This window comes from Plasmopara halstedii (genome assembly GCF_900000015.1).
Source record: "Plasmopara halstedii genome assembly, contig: Scaffold_1651, whole genome shotgun sequence".
NCBI lineage: Eukaryota > Oomycota > Peronosporomycetes > Peronosporales > Peronosporaceae > Plasmopara > Plasmopara halstedii.
In genome coordinates this window covers 832814-846745 of record NW_020188562.1, presented here as the reverse complement: position 1 = coordinate 846745, position 13932 = coordinate 832814, and the positions used below count along the sequence as shown (strand labels likewise).

At 46.6% G+C, this 13932-nt stretch overlaps 5 protein-coding genes across 5 annotated transcripts; 3 read left to right on the top strand and 2 right to left on the bottom strand.

The window, feature by feature from the left end:
- Positions 1-1769: 1769 nt before the first annotated feature.
- Positions 1770-4521, top strand: PHALS_02027 (protein rer1a; the record flags this gene model as incomplete). The annotated part of the gene is made up of 9 exons (XM_024716530.1): positions 1770-1781; positions 1857-1913; positions 1957-1986; positions 2043-2587; positions 2650-3418; positions 3486-3593; positions 3646-3654; positions 3842-3906; positions 4035-4521. 9 exons carry the CDS (start codon positions 1770-1772, stop codon positions 4519-4521), a joined length of 2082 nt encoding a protein of 693 aa, XP_024582120.1.
- An 88-nt stretch (positions 4522-4609) lies between these two features.
- PHALS_02026 (probable cardiolipin synthase-like) lies at positions 4610-5785 on the top strand (the record flags this gene model as incomplete). Its single annotated transcript, XM_024716529.1, has 4 exons — positions 4610-4867; positions 4936-5047; positions 5103-5499; positions 5578-5785. The coding sequence occupies 4 exons, from the start codon at positions 4610-4612 to the stop codon at positions 5783-5785; spliced, it is 975 nt and encodes a 324-aa protein (XP_024582119.1).
- A 2461-nt stretch (positions 5786-8246) lies between these two features.
- PHALS_02025 (uncharacterized protein) lies at positions 8247-9668 on the bottom strand (the record flags this gene model as incomplete). Its single annotated transcript, XM_024716528.1, has 1 exon — positions 8247-9668. The coding sequence occupies one exon, from the start codon at positions 9666-9668 to the stop codon at positions 8247-8249; it is 1422 nt and encodes a 473-aa protein (XP_024582118.1).
- A 135-nt stretch (positions 9669-9803) lies between these two features.
- Positions 9804-11000, top strand: PHALS_02024 (uncharacterized protein; the record flags this gene model as incomplete). The annotated part of the gene is made up of 3 exons (XM_024716527.1): positions 9804-9893; positions 9969-10611; positions 10852-11000. 3 exons carry the CDS (start codon positions 9804-9806, stop codon positions 10998-11000), a joined length of 882 nt encoding a protein of 293 aa, XP_024582117.1.
- A 69-nt stretch (positions 11001-11069) lies between these two features.
- PHALS_02023 (rme1-like gtpase atpase without a c-terminal eh domain protein) lies at positions 11070-12524 on the bottom strand (the record flags this gene model as incomplete). The annotated part of the gene is made up of 1 exon (XM_024716526.1): positions 11070-12524. The coding sequence occupies one exon, from the start codon at positions 12522-12524 to the stop codon at positions 11070-11072; it is 1455 nt and encodes a 484-aa protein (XP_024582116.1).
- Between the last annotated feature and the right edge of the window lie 1408 nt (positions 12525-13932).

Genomic DNA, 13932 nt, shown 5'->3' with positions numbered 1-13932 from the left:
CTGACAGCGGTGAGTACTCCGAGCGGCATGATCTGTGAGGGGTTATTGATGCCCCAAAGGCTGTCAAATGCACCAGCAACATTTAATCGCCTTATGTCGGGGCGGCACCCAAAGGCGCTCGGCCACCCAGAAGCTGAACCAGCAACTGGTTATGAGCACAGAGGCAACAATTTCCGTTTCCAGCGGCGCAAGGTGCTCCATCGTCAGTGATATATTCGACTGCTCGACGGCTACGAGCCACTCCGACAAAGCACGAGAATCCTTAACGTGAGGCAGTCGGTGCACAAAGTGCCCCAGGCTTTCGAGGCATTCCGCACAGCGGTGGGCGACCTCGGAGATATGTTTGGCAGAATGCCGATGACGACGGACCTTGCCCTTCAGCGCTCAAAGCGCATCGCGATTCACCGGACGGCGACCGACCAAGTCGTCATCGCCCGTTGCCGGCTCTTCTCGATGAGAAAGGTGGCGCCCGCTACCACGAAGAACGCCTTGTGGATCGACGGTTTTAACCCAATATCTTGTGAAGTGGCGGGGATACCCAAACTCCGAGTACTTGTGCGAGTTTGAGGTGCCACTTCGGCAAGACTGTTCAGACGTCGTGGACGTTTATGACCAGTAGGATCATGACGCTTCGCGTCGTCGTGCGCACCGCGCTTCGTATAGAAGCGCCTTCTTATTGAGCTCGAAGTCGAGCGCGCCTGGATGTATATCCGTCATTCTTGGACTCCTCCCGATTTAGCATTGACAGCGAGCAACACGTGTGACTGACTCGTGACGACTATAGAAACTCGCGGTACCGATCCATTGGGATCTCTTGTGGTTCCAAAAAGCGAGTTCACAGATTTTTTCTCTGGTCAAGCTCAGCTTGTGAGAGCCGCCCTGTGAGCTGCGTCCGATTGCTGCTCTTGTGCCATGTCGAGGCGATTGGTAATAATACCACTTCCCCCGGAAGCCGAATAGTTGGGGAATGGACACGATGTCCACAAGGTTCGAGCGGAGCACACGTCGCATCGTTGGCGCACTTCATCCATCTCGTCCTCCCATGCTGGGAAAGGAGTACCCGACTCGTTGTGACTTCCTCCAACTCCTCGACGAGATAATACGTCGCTCGGGGCGGACGCGGTGTGTTGCGCTCAGTTGCCGAGGGCTTGGGATGTGCTTCCCGCCAAGCTGCGGACATACTGTCCGGAGATGCATCTTGTGAAGAAGAAGAAGAAGAGTATTGCCCGCGGGCGTCCTCGGAGCCAGCTAGGCTGGGTGTTTCGCGTGTCGTAGACACAAGGATCATAGAGCGAAGAATGTTTAAATTTGTTCTTAAAGAACGTAATGGTGTCTCAGAAGCGCGAGCCTCGTATGAGGCAACCGTTAAATGTGAATTGAGGATATTCACAATTTTAATGGTGGAGGGTGTAACGGGGGTTACACGTATTCTTGTATAAAAGGGCGGGTCGCACAAGATGGTGCGGCCGTCCATAAGTGTGGATTACACAAATTGGTGTCATCACAGGGTGGTGTGGTTGCACCGCTACACTCGTACTGGGTCTGGGAAAAAACGTAAGGTCGGTGAACTAAGCTTAGCTTTCTCTAAGCAAGGAGCTACGATATCCCCGCTGCACCAGTAGCCTACGTGTCCAGCGGACTTTTTCTTTCTGTAGTATACTCAATCCAATGTACTAATCATGGTAGTACTTCTCACAAAGGTCCTTCTGATCGTTGTTCGAAGAGTAGAATAGTGTGTACGTACGCCTTAAAGAGGGCATGTGCCCGTCATGCTATCTCAAGTAAGCTGCTGTATAGCAACCCGTCAAACAACACAGATAAACAAATTCTGTAGCTGACCTGAAAAAAGATGATAGTTCATGCCAACTTTGAATAGTGTGGGCCACCCTATTATAGACCTGAGCGTTCTAAAGGTAGAATTTGTGGTTGTTGAGCTGAAAGTTGAACACGGCGTAGTTTACGACAGGTATGGAGCCAAATACCAAGGTGAGTACCGTTGTGTATGTTTTGCGCAAGTTTTTACTATTATCATCCTCATTTAGTATGCACTACACGACAGCGAGCAAATGCCTACTGCTTGGGCAGCTCGAGTGCGACTCACGCCTGAGCTGCTGCACAAGCTTCGTAAGAGACCCGATCAGATAAGGTTTAAGCTGAATGTTGCCGTTGGTGACGGAGCAGATCTACGACATGGTATCAACAGAAGAACTAGTGTGCTGACAGTCGGTATGGCTAGCGAAGGTGATTTAGTGGAGACGCCAGAGCAGTACGAGCTGTTGTCATTTGTTGAGGAGCCAAGCATCAATCACGCCTGTGCATTTAAGCGAGTTGATGACTTGGCTGGAAGCGGCTATAATATCTATAAAACCGGAGCAATTTATCAAAAGTTGCTTGTGCAACGCCTTTTGGACGAGACGGAGAAGGATCGAATCAAAGACAAGCACGCCAAATCTGTGCTCAAATCAAAGTCACGTACTTCGAGGCTGATCAGCTCGGAACCAATGAAGGCTATGAATAAACAACGCCTGACGAAAATGATGATTGCACAGACTCGTACAGCAGAGCTGCCAGAGTATGATCACAACCAGTAAGTTTTTATCTATTATATCGAAAGTAAAGGCTGAAATTGACTCATTTGTTCTGGCTCAGGACAAAGAAAATGGTATTAACTTCTGCTTTAACGAAAGAACAAGCCAGTGAAGCTGAAAAGCAAATGGATAAGGTTGGTGGGGGCCACGTGCCAACTAATTTTTGCACTGATGAGAAAAAGACCAAAACCTGTATTGCTGAGAAAAATATGGATCATGAAATCTTTGACAATCGAGAAAAAAATATTTCACCGTTTGCTGCTACGATTAACATATCTGCTGACACTCGTGATGCAAATTCACAAGCTTTTTTTTCATCCGAGTCGGATGGCGATGTCACTGGGGCAGCTACAGCAACGAAGAATACGCAAATTCCTGTCGCGGCAAGAATAAGCGAACAATGTGAAACGAGTGAATTAATTGTGAAAAGAAGTGGTCTGAGTGCGAAAAGTTTGGATTTTGATCCCACTGCACAATTGAATGAGGCAGTATGCGGGACAGAAGTAATTGCTTTGTCAGATAAGTATGAGGCTGTAAGTAATCCAGCAATGCCGATCTCGAGAAAGCGAAGACATAATGCGCAACACCCTCTTAAGTCATCAAGTTCTGGCATCGAAGTCAAGCGAGCACGCGCGCGTTCGACGCTTGTGTCGGATAGAGTGAAGCATGCATGTCTACCGGACATGTCTTGTTTTCCGCCTGCAGTTGTACAGATCTGTGAGCGTCTTATGAGATATCATGGTCGTTCAATCATTCTCGACGAGATTGACTACGATTCTATTATGGAAACGTATGAGCAATTTCAGCAAAGTTGGCAGCTGCTGGACAAGGTCTGCGATGGGAATGTCAGATGATGGTATTGATACCACTAATCTTTGCTTCGCATATACAATATAGGCTTACTCTATCGAAATTGTAAAGACAGAAGGTCTACATCTTCAACGTGAATTGGCGACATTTGTTCAAGAAACGAGAAATACGTCCAGTACCTGCACACAAAAAGAGGTTGGTCTTGATGACAATAGAAATCGTCCGATAGCTGATGTTGTTCCAGCAGGGTCTACTGGTAATTCGGGACGCCATGTCAAGCATAAAAAACATTCTGCACAGCATCCAGTTATCCATAAGCCGCTTCGACACGAAGCCTACACATCCATAATATAAATTTATAAGACGCCACTATATGTAGCGTACACAAGTACACAAATTTTGTAGCAACAATCTAGCTTCAGTTGTTGGTCGATATTATGCAGGGAGGAGATTCGCGCAGTCTTGCTGAACCGCCATTTATTGCGCGTGTAAGCGTCTCCATCAAAAGGTTTGTCTGACAAGGCATCATTTCATTTAAGGGGGATACGTAATTGCTTCCATGCGGACTTGTGTGCAGTTTTGACGTCATCTGTACAACTCCAGCTGCTCACTATGATTTGTGTGTCCAAATGTTAGGAAATGGCAGCACCTGCTAGACAAGAGCACAATTTACGTCTACGGTCGCTGGAGTGTGGCACTGGGTCTACTACTGCTCTATCTTGTCCGTGTTTTCTACCTTAATGCTTTCCATATCGTTACCTACGGCCTGGGCATTTACCTACTGAATCTGTTCATTGGATTCTTGTCGCCGCAAGTGGACGCGGAGATCGATGGTCCACTTCTACCGCACAAACAGAGCGAAGAGTTTCGCCCTTTCACGCGCCGAGTTCCCGAGTTTCACTTCTGGTACTCGACTTTTAAGGCCACAGTCGTGTCTCTGCTCATGACGCTGAGCAGTGCATTTGACGTGCCAGTATTCTGGCCCATACTGCTTATCTACTTTATCGTGCTTTTCGCACTCACTATGAAACGCCAGATTAAGCATATGTGGAAACACAACTATGTTCCATGGAACCACGGCAAGCAGGTCTACAAGGGCAAGAAGAACGCCAGTGCACTATAGCTATACCGTCTAGTGGTATTACTTGATAAATGAATAATTTTTAATAACAAGTAATACCCCCTCAATACTATTTATTATTATTTTCAATATGGTGCATTGGCGGCTGGCGTTTTTTCAACCACATGGGCGTCAGCGGAACCTTCTTCTGCATTTGCAGCAATCCAGACCACGCATCCAAAACAACTCCAAATTTTCTGTCGTAATTAGAACCAAGGATCCTCATGACAAGTACTCAAAGGTCCGGCTCGGGGTGCTCGGGATACCTCGTGCAATGAGCGTAGCACCGCATAACAATTCTAAACAGCAAAAGCGCAAGCTGGAGGTTGCATTGGATTCCAGGAAAAAGGTGAAGGTGTTCGCCGTCAATTTTAATATACTGTTACTGGTATGATATCGTTGCCTTGGTACTCTTAGGCTATGTACCAGATGATTAACGTACCAAACGTTATCACAGTAGCGCGAATTCTGGCCACGCCTTATTTAGCATTTACGATCATCGAAGGTGAATACGGCTTAGCCTTGGGCCGTACGTCAACTCTTTCACTTTGGTCGAAAGTATCAATTACATATATTTATTGCAGTGTTAGCAGTAGCTGGTGTGTCCGACTGGCTGGATGGCTTCATCGCAAGAGCGTTTCATCAAGAGTCTATCGTCGGCTCTTTTCTTGATCCTTTTGCAGATAAACTTTTGATCGGTAGTTTGTCGCTTAGTATGATGTGGACAGGGCTGCTACCGACTCCCTTAGCGACACTAATTTTGGGGCGAGACTTCATGCTGATGAGCGGCACATTTTACTTTCGGCTCAAAACCAAGAACCAGTCATCGGCGTTTTTTGATACCTCGGACAGTGTTACATTTCAGGTTAAACCATCGATGCTTAGCAAGATTAACACGGCGCTTCAGCTGTCAGTCTGTGGACTTGCACTGACCAAAGAAGCATGGCAACTTCCTCCAGAGCCGATACTCAATCTGCTTTTGTAAGTCCAGAGCATCCATGGTTTGCTTCAGAAGTATACGGCTACATCTTTCGAACTCATGCCATTTATATATTGTAGTGGTGTTGTTGGAACAACCACCTTTCTTTCCGGATTCGAGTATTTGTACGGATATCTGACGATGACCGGAGCATTAAAGCCAATCTCAAGAGTAGATTTTCGCAACGTGGTTGAGCGAACGGAGGCAGTTGTGAAACGCACCGAGGAAGTGGTCAAGTCACCTCTCCGAAAAGCAGTCCAGCGCACGAAGGGGCGACTCAGACGATAGCCGATTTTAGTTCGGGTCTGTCAAAACAGGTGCTAGCTTATTATCGCACTTTTACTTCATGTATTGGATACATCGGTGTACGTTCGTTTATACACTTAATTAAATTACTCTTTCGATTCGCGCATTTGAAGCAAAACCATTTAGTTTTGCTAGACATCAGATGATGAGTTCTCGAAACAACTAGCTGATTGTTAACATTTATACTTGGCGAATGGGAATACAAAACATATCGTGACGCACGCACACATAACACATTTACACTTTTGTGCAAAGCTCAAAGATTCCAACGTAAGTAACCGTTAGCCTCACGTCATGCATTAATGTAGCTTAGATATTAAACAAAGTAATACAGATACATCCGATCTAACCTGTATTAGTCTCGATTCTATAATAAATGCAACCCTTGAACTTGCAGTTGGTGACTTTCGACTTCTGTAGCGTAGTCACACGAAATCTCGAAGTAGTGTCTATTACACAAAATGGTGTGACCACACAAAGCTGTTGCTGAACATTTAATGAGTTTTTAGTATATAGATAGGAGAATCTATAGATTTAGAATAGGCGGCTTTGCCGCAGGGTTAATATTTAAAACCGACGACACATTAGCCTCGGGTTAATGTTGTAGTTACTCTTGAAAAAAGCGGATATCGATCCGCTACACTCGTACTAGTTCTAAGTAGAACGAAGGTCACCGACCTTCACCAATCTTCCTCTAAGCGCAAGTTAGGTCACCGACCTTTCGTTCTATACGTAGATCAAGAACGAAGTTAGCGGATCGCAATCCGCTTACTCCAAGAGTAATTATTGCCTTAACCCAAGGCGAATTACTCTTCCGCTTGAAAATCAAACTGACTTTTATTTATTTTATCCGCGGCAAAGCCGCCTAATTTTAAATGTATAGATTTCCTAAATATCTCAATACATGTATAAGTACTGGCTATACCGTATTCTTGTTCGGGCCAGTCACACCATGCCCATCTCATGTGACACACACCCCTGCTACCAGGGTACGTGTAACCCCGTTACATAATAAATATAGTAGAGCCTACTTAATTCGCATTCCTACCGGCAGTCCTGCCACGTAGTGGCTTCCTGTTACGGTGTAATAACACCATTGTGAGATTACACAACCACACATGTGTACGGTCACAACATCTTGTGTGACCCGCCCTTTCATACTACACTGTCCCGCATCAAAAATGTGAATATCCACGAGTCACATTTAGCTGTCGCCTCATACGAGGCTAGCGTGTCTGAAACACCGTGACCTTTTTAAGAACATCCTTGGATATTCCACGCTCAATGATCTCAATGAGCTATGCGTCTAGATAAAAAAACACCCAGTCTAGCTGGTTTCGATAGCGCCTGCGGGCAGAGCCCTTCTTCTTCTGCACGGGGCGCATCTCCGGACAGTACGTCCGCGGCTTCACGGGAGGCACAACCCAAACCCTCGGCAACCGAGCGCCACACACCGCGCCGCCCGGCCGGCGAGTTTCCTCGTCGAGAACTCGGAGCAAGTCGACTACGAGTCGGATACTTCTTTCCCAACATGGGAAGACGAAGATGAGGTGCGGTAACGGCGCGACGCGAGCCCGGCTCATACCGTGTCCATTCCCCGACCTCTCGACTTCCGGGGAAAGTGGTATTGTTACCCTTGTCGCAATGAATTGGCATCGCGGGGTTAGATGCACTGCGTGACGCTATCACTATGCGGGACAGTGAATCTTGCTGTTGTGTAAGAAGAAAACGCCAATATCCTATGGAAGGAGTGACCGGGGTAGTTTTGGGGGGTTCATGTGTCCCACGTTACCCTAGACAAAAGTCCTCGTTGTTATTGAATAGTAGACCTTAGGGTGTGTGGTATCGAAGAATTTATAATTGCCCAAATGGTACGGTCAGTACCGGGGGAGCTGAGCTCTTTATCCGTCAAAATCGAGCTCATTAGTACCGACATTCGCATGCAATATATATCAAGGATCTTGAGGATCCTCCTCACGTTTATGTCGAAGAGTTGCAATAAAAGTCGTCTATATGCTGGGAATCGCGTCATACCGTTGAAAGTTTTTATCTTCTTTGCCTTTCAGGCTTACAGACAGTTCCAAGTTCTACGAAGAAGCATTCAAAGCTCACAAATTGCTTTTGCTTCTTATACAAAGAAAGGAACGGATGGCACCTAATGTTTATCGCTCCTGGATGAAGTGTTTATGGTGTCCTAACTGATGCAGACTTGTAAAGTCACTGCTTTCTCCGTGGAAGAGCACTGTTGGCTGATATTTGTATGTGGTCTGCTATGAGTCACGTGCTAATAATGTATGTAATTCGTCTCTAATCGTGATCATTCTACCGTATAGTTCTTACACGCAGCTAAATTACTTAATGGGGCGATTCGTTAAAATTTTGAGATCAAATTTTATCTAAATGCGGACAAAATTGAACGATAATGCATAACCTAAAGTTTGGCCTATGCGTTAGTCTCATTAATCTCCATGCGCCTAAGATTGCGAAGATATTTCTCTGACACTCCACCCGTTTTCAATTTTTGCAGTGTGTCAATTCTCACCTTTTCAGCCAAAATGCTATCTTTCATTGCCTTCTTTTCAATTAACTTGGCGTCATTTTGCTCAAACAGTCTATCTTTTATTCGGCGCTGATTATTGGCCTCAATTTGCTGAAGCAGCAAAGTGTTATGCATCACATTTCGTGCATTTATCGCAATTTCGGCAGCTTTAAGTCGCTGATATTCGCTTTCAGCTTGCTGTTGTCCAATAAGGTCGGTGTTTGCATCCAGAGCTCGCATTCGTTTAGATTGTTCAATATGAAAAATTTCTTGCTTTTTGCGATCTTGCATAATGGACTGCAATAACATTTGTTTCTTTTCTTTGTCTTGTTCTTTCTTCAATCTTGCCTTCTTTTCGGTCTCTTCATAGCTTTTTTTGGACCGAATTTCATCTTGAAGAGCTTCTTTGTCTTGTGCCTTTTCTTGTTGAGCGCGAAGTTTGGCTATACGAAGCTCTTTCAGCTTGCGGATCCGCGCATTTTCATTAAGTTTTGCTTCCTCCTCAAGTACCTTATTACGCAAATATGCAGCAGCAGCGATTTCCTCCTTCTTATCTCGTATTAACATCTGTTCCTTCATATCTTTGATGCGCTCATTCGTCTCAGTCACTTGACGCATCATCTCCATTTGCTTTTCACGATGCTGCTCTGTTTTTTTTCGCTCTTCAACTTCATACTGTTTGTAGAGATCAAGAATCTTACGCGACTCAATATCCTTAGCCTCTTCGTCACGAATTAATTGTCTTTGTCGCTCCGCAATCTGCACCTCAAGCATCTGTCGCGCTTCCATTCGTTTTGCGAAAGCAATTGACTCATCATCTTTTCGCTTTTGATTGTTGCAACGACGATCACGCTCCATGATGCTGTCGTGGACATTGTCGTATCGTGTTTCAACTATTTTTCGTTCTCGTTGATGCTCTTTAAGCGAATCGCAGAGTTGATAGCCGATGGCAGCCACGGACAGCGAATTAATCTTGCGCAGTGACTCGAGATGCTGGTTGTTCACCATTTCATTGCCACTAAGCAAAGCCTGGCGCTCGGCATCCAATTCCATTTCCATTGCCGACTGCTCGCGTCTTGCTCGCACTTCAGCCTCTTTTTCCATCATACGGCGCTTACGCTCCATTGATTCATGCCTCGCAACCGCTTGCTGCGTCTCGCGTTCTAACTTGATGTGCTCGATCGCTGTTTCTGTCAAAATCATCGAGCGTTCTTTAATCCGCGCAAGGTCGGTTTTCGATAAAATGTGCAATACGCCTGCAATATCTTTCCCAGCCTGCCGAGTCGCCGACGATGAATGCTGTGTATGTGGCGTCTTAAGAGGCATGAGTACAACCGACCTGTGAATACTAAATAGGCAATCATGGCACTCATACCAACGGCGATAACGGTGTATTCTTGGAATTCCGTACTTATCGAAAGCTTGCGATATGCTCATCTGAAAACCAGCCAATTGGACGCCATGATAAGCAAGCGGAAGCGCGACGCTTTCTCAACGCATGAGAAACTGGTGCATAAGAGCTGTACGCTGCTGCAGCGCGAGGCAAAAAAGGTGCGCACGTTAATGATGCGCAGGATGTTGCAGCAGCTGAAGCAGCTGAAACAGCAGCATGTGGAGCCGATAGAGGATGCGGTAAAGCAACAAAAGCGCGAATGCAAATTACGTCACAGTATTGAGCGGCTTGAACGCGAGCACCTGACACTTAAAATGATGGACCTCGCTAAGTTTGTGACTAAGGCCAAGCTGCAGACTGGGCTTGTCAAGCCGCAGCCTCCAAGAATCGAGCATGGAAGTGAATTGCTGGAGGATGACAGCAACGAGGAGAGCATTAGACAGAATATGCAGGTCGTGAACAAGAATATTAAAGATATAGAAGTGAATATGGTGAAAGGTGCTGATCACGTGAAGATACCGTCAGATAGGGAGGAGAAGCTGACAGATGGCAAGTTGGATACAGAATTGGAAAAAAAGCTGATTGAACGTTTGCTGGCGCACAAAAAGATTATGCCACTTCTTGACGCAATCAGAAAGCTGGTGGAAAAAAGTGAAAAAGATGCTGACAAGAAGCGGCGTGCGCAAGAGAAGCGGGCGCTGAAGCGCGGTCGGCACGAGTCATTGGTTGGGAATACAGGACGTAGTGGTGCAGTCCCGACTTCTTTATTCTTAGGCTCTCTGTCAGGACGTGGAGAGATGGACGCTAGCGAAGAAATGAGCGCGGATGGTTATGGAGCAATGGCTAGCGCGGACGATGACATTGCTGAGTTTTTAGGTGAGAAGAAAAAGAAGAAGAATCGACCTGGTCAGACAGCGCGTCGTATGAAAGCACTTCGCAAAGAGGAGGCACAAAAACGCAAAGAGAACCGCGAAAAGGGTATACATGTGCCTTACGAAGATAAATCTGTGCTAAGTGGACAATACGGATTATCAGAGCGACCAAAGAAAGCCAAGCAGAAGTCAAAGCTGGACAAGAAAAACAAAGCTGTGTCTAATAGGGTAAAACTTCGTGCAGGTTTGAAAGATGTAGAGCCGCAAAGTCAGCGCCTCATCTCTGCGTCTTCTGTTGATGTAGCACACCCGTCGTGGCTCGCAAAGCAGATGCAGAAAGAAAAAGAGAAGATTAGTTTTACTGCTTTTACTGGCAAGAAGATCACATTTTAACCTGCTACATTCAAAGGATAACCTGAGTATGATGTACCTTTTTTTGAGAGCTTTTCAATTTACAATCATTTAATTGCGTAACATCTTAGCAATCTGATGAGCTAAACTATTGTCTGTGGGAGCACACTGCCGACGTAGCTTTGGAATTTCGCTGCTTATGATATTATCCAGCGCCCCAATCTCAGAGCTCTTCAGCTTAGGCAATTTGTTGAAGCCAAGCGTGTGAATTGCCACCTGCAGAGACGGTAGCACACGCTTCCATAAAGAAAGCACGTACTCGTCTCCATCAGCCAATTGACGACCATATCGACGACGGAATAGTTCACTTAATGACTCTTCAAGTAGAAGATTCCGCTCAAGCTGAGCCATGACATTCGAGTTGTGCCACACTGCGCCAGCTGATGCCAGCACACTTAGAATCGACAGTCCTGCTGTAGCTTCAATAGCGACGCCAGTAAACAAAGCTGAGGCCGCAAGGCCATTGCCTCCCACGAACGTAGCAGCCACTAAAGCTGAGCGGCTCCACTTCTCACTGGCATAACGTACTCGTAAATCTTCGAAGACCTCAGCATGCATTTTTAACAGCCGAGATGAATCATATAGATTAGTAATGAGATTATCCACTCGGCGCTCTGGGGCACGCTGAACCTCATTTACAACTTCCTCACGCATCGCATCTAAGTCCTTCATCGACGCGCCCAGACCTTCTGCAGCCTGCATCTGATTGTCATTGGTGGGTATACACATCGTATAGATGCGCGGTAGATCCTTTAACGGAATGACCTTGCTCAAATTCCAACAGAGCGAGCCATAAGCACGCGCAAAGTCGTGGATCTTGCGAAATTGATCTACCTTGTTCAGCACAAGGTGTAGCTTATGGTCCATACCGATCAGCGAACGGGTCAAGATCGAAAGCGTTTCACCTGTTGTACCAGGTTTGTCGGGGTCAAAAAAGAGCAGAATCACATCGGCGCGCTCAGCGTACCAGCGTACGACCTCCGGAAAGTCGTATCCTCTGTCTGAAACTCGACCCTTTGGGTTGTTGCTCTGTTGCTGTTGATTTGACAAGCGATTGCTATTTGCATCATAGCCGACTTGCAATTGGTGTGGTAGAGTTTGCGGCGAATCAATCATTCCAGGGCTGTCTACAAGCATATAATTGGCCTGTATCCCTTTGCGCACCTTCAACTGTGTGCGCTGAATTAGCGCTGGTCCATAAATACGCAACCCTGAAAACCCTAGATCTGGATCGCCTACGAGCGCCGGGCCGTCTTGGTCCAGATCTGCGTTACCCGGCGCGATAATGGTGAACCCGTCATCAGTGGGGGCCACACCAGTGGACTGAACGTCTCGTTGCAGCAGGTAGTTGATGAAAGATGATTTTCCAGATGAGTGGTTGCCCAATAAAAACACAAAGGGCAGTGATGGTAGCTTCTCTTCGCGATGCTTTCGATCCAATGGACCCAGAAGCTTCTCGTTCAATGGCAGCAACACTTTTGTCTCCAGGCGACTGGTTTGATGCATGAGGCGAATCCACTTCTCGTCATCGATCGATCGATCCGTATCGATAGTCTTTGATACGGCAAGGGATGAAAGCTGGCGGGTGAGCAATAGCGGCCGGCTTAGAGAGGCGCGACGCAGCATGGAAAATACGTGTAGATTTGTGTTCTCTGGCTGATAGAAATCGGTGCAATTAGGATTTAGAGCTTAAAGTACATTAAGTGACACACTATGTTGGAAAAAGTTTACATCGCGTTTTATGTTCGTGCCACCGCCACAAGTATCGACCGTGTGTCATAAACCTGCAACATGCTTAAGTGTGGTGTGTTGGTGTCGAGCGCCAAAATTCATTTTTGATTAATTTTGCTCGATCATTGTAGGGCCAAAAATTCAGTTTAGGCTATTTTGAGCTCGATTTTGGTACGAACGAACGTATGTCTAAAACATGTCTAAGCGACACACTCCTGCAACATCACCTCCTAACAAACATTCTTACTGAGCAATCATCATGCACAAACTTGCTGTGCTTGTCAATCGGCAAAGCATTCATACATCTATCGTATCAAATTAAGAGATTTACCCTGCAGCGGGGCTGCCGTAGCTCTTTCGCTTAGAGGAAGCTTGGTTAAGCTCTACACTCGCCAAGGCTAATGAACTCTTTCGTTTGAAATGTAAACTGTATTTCTCGGTTTGATGCCGCCATCTATCTAAATCCATAGGTTTTCCTATTAATATAGAGAAGCCTAATTAAATGACTTGTATCCACACCATCTTGTGTAACCCACATCATTGCGCGATCACACCATCTTATGTGAACCACAATCTTCATACTAGGGCACATGAAACCCCGTTATACTCTCCCCGATCAAAATTGTGAGCACCTACAGTACATTTAACTGTCGCCTCGAACGAGGGTCGCGTGTCTTAGGCACCACGACACCACGATGACCTTCTTCACGAATTCACTGCTCAATGAGCCCTGTGTCGGGGACACGGAAGACACCCAGCTCCGCTGGCTTTAAGAACGCCTGCGGGCAGAGCTTTCTTCGTCTCCTGCAACTTCGGACTTCAAGGAAAGCGCAACCCAAGCTTTCGGTAGCCGAGTACCCATTGTCAGCGACAAGGTCGCACGACCAAGAACACAGACGCGATGTCTACTTCCGACCGCGCACCGCGCCCGCCACGCGCGATGAATTACATCGTTGAGGATTCAAAGGAAGTCGAGATACTTCTTTCCCAGGATGAAAAGAAGAGGCGCGACGTGAGCCCTGCTCGAACCTTGCGGACGCCGTGTCCTTTTTCCGAATTTTTCAACTTCCGGGGGAAGTGGTGTCATTACCAATGACCTCGACGAGGCACAGAAGCAGCAGCTGAATGCTGTCCGCAGGGCGACTCTCATGCGCGCGCATCCACGGTCGGTCCTCGACCCTCG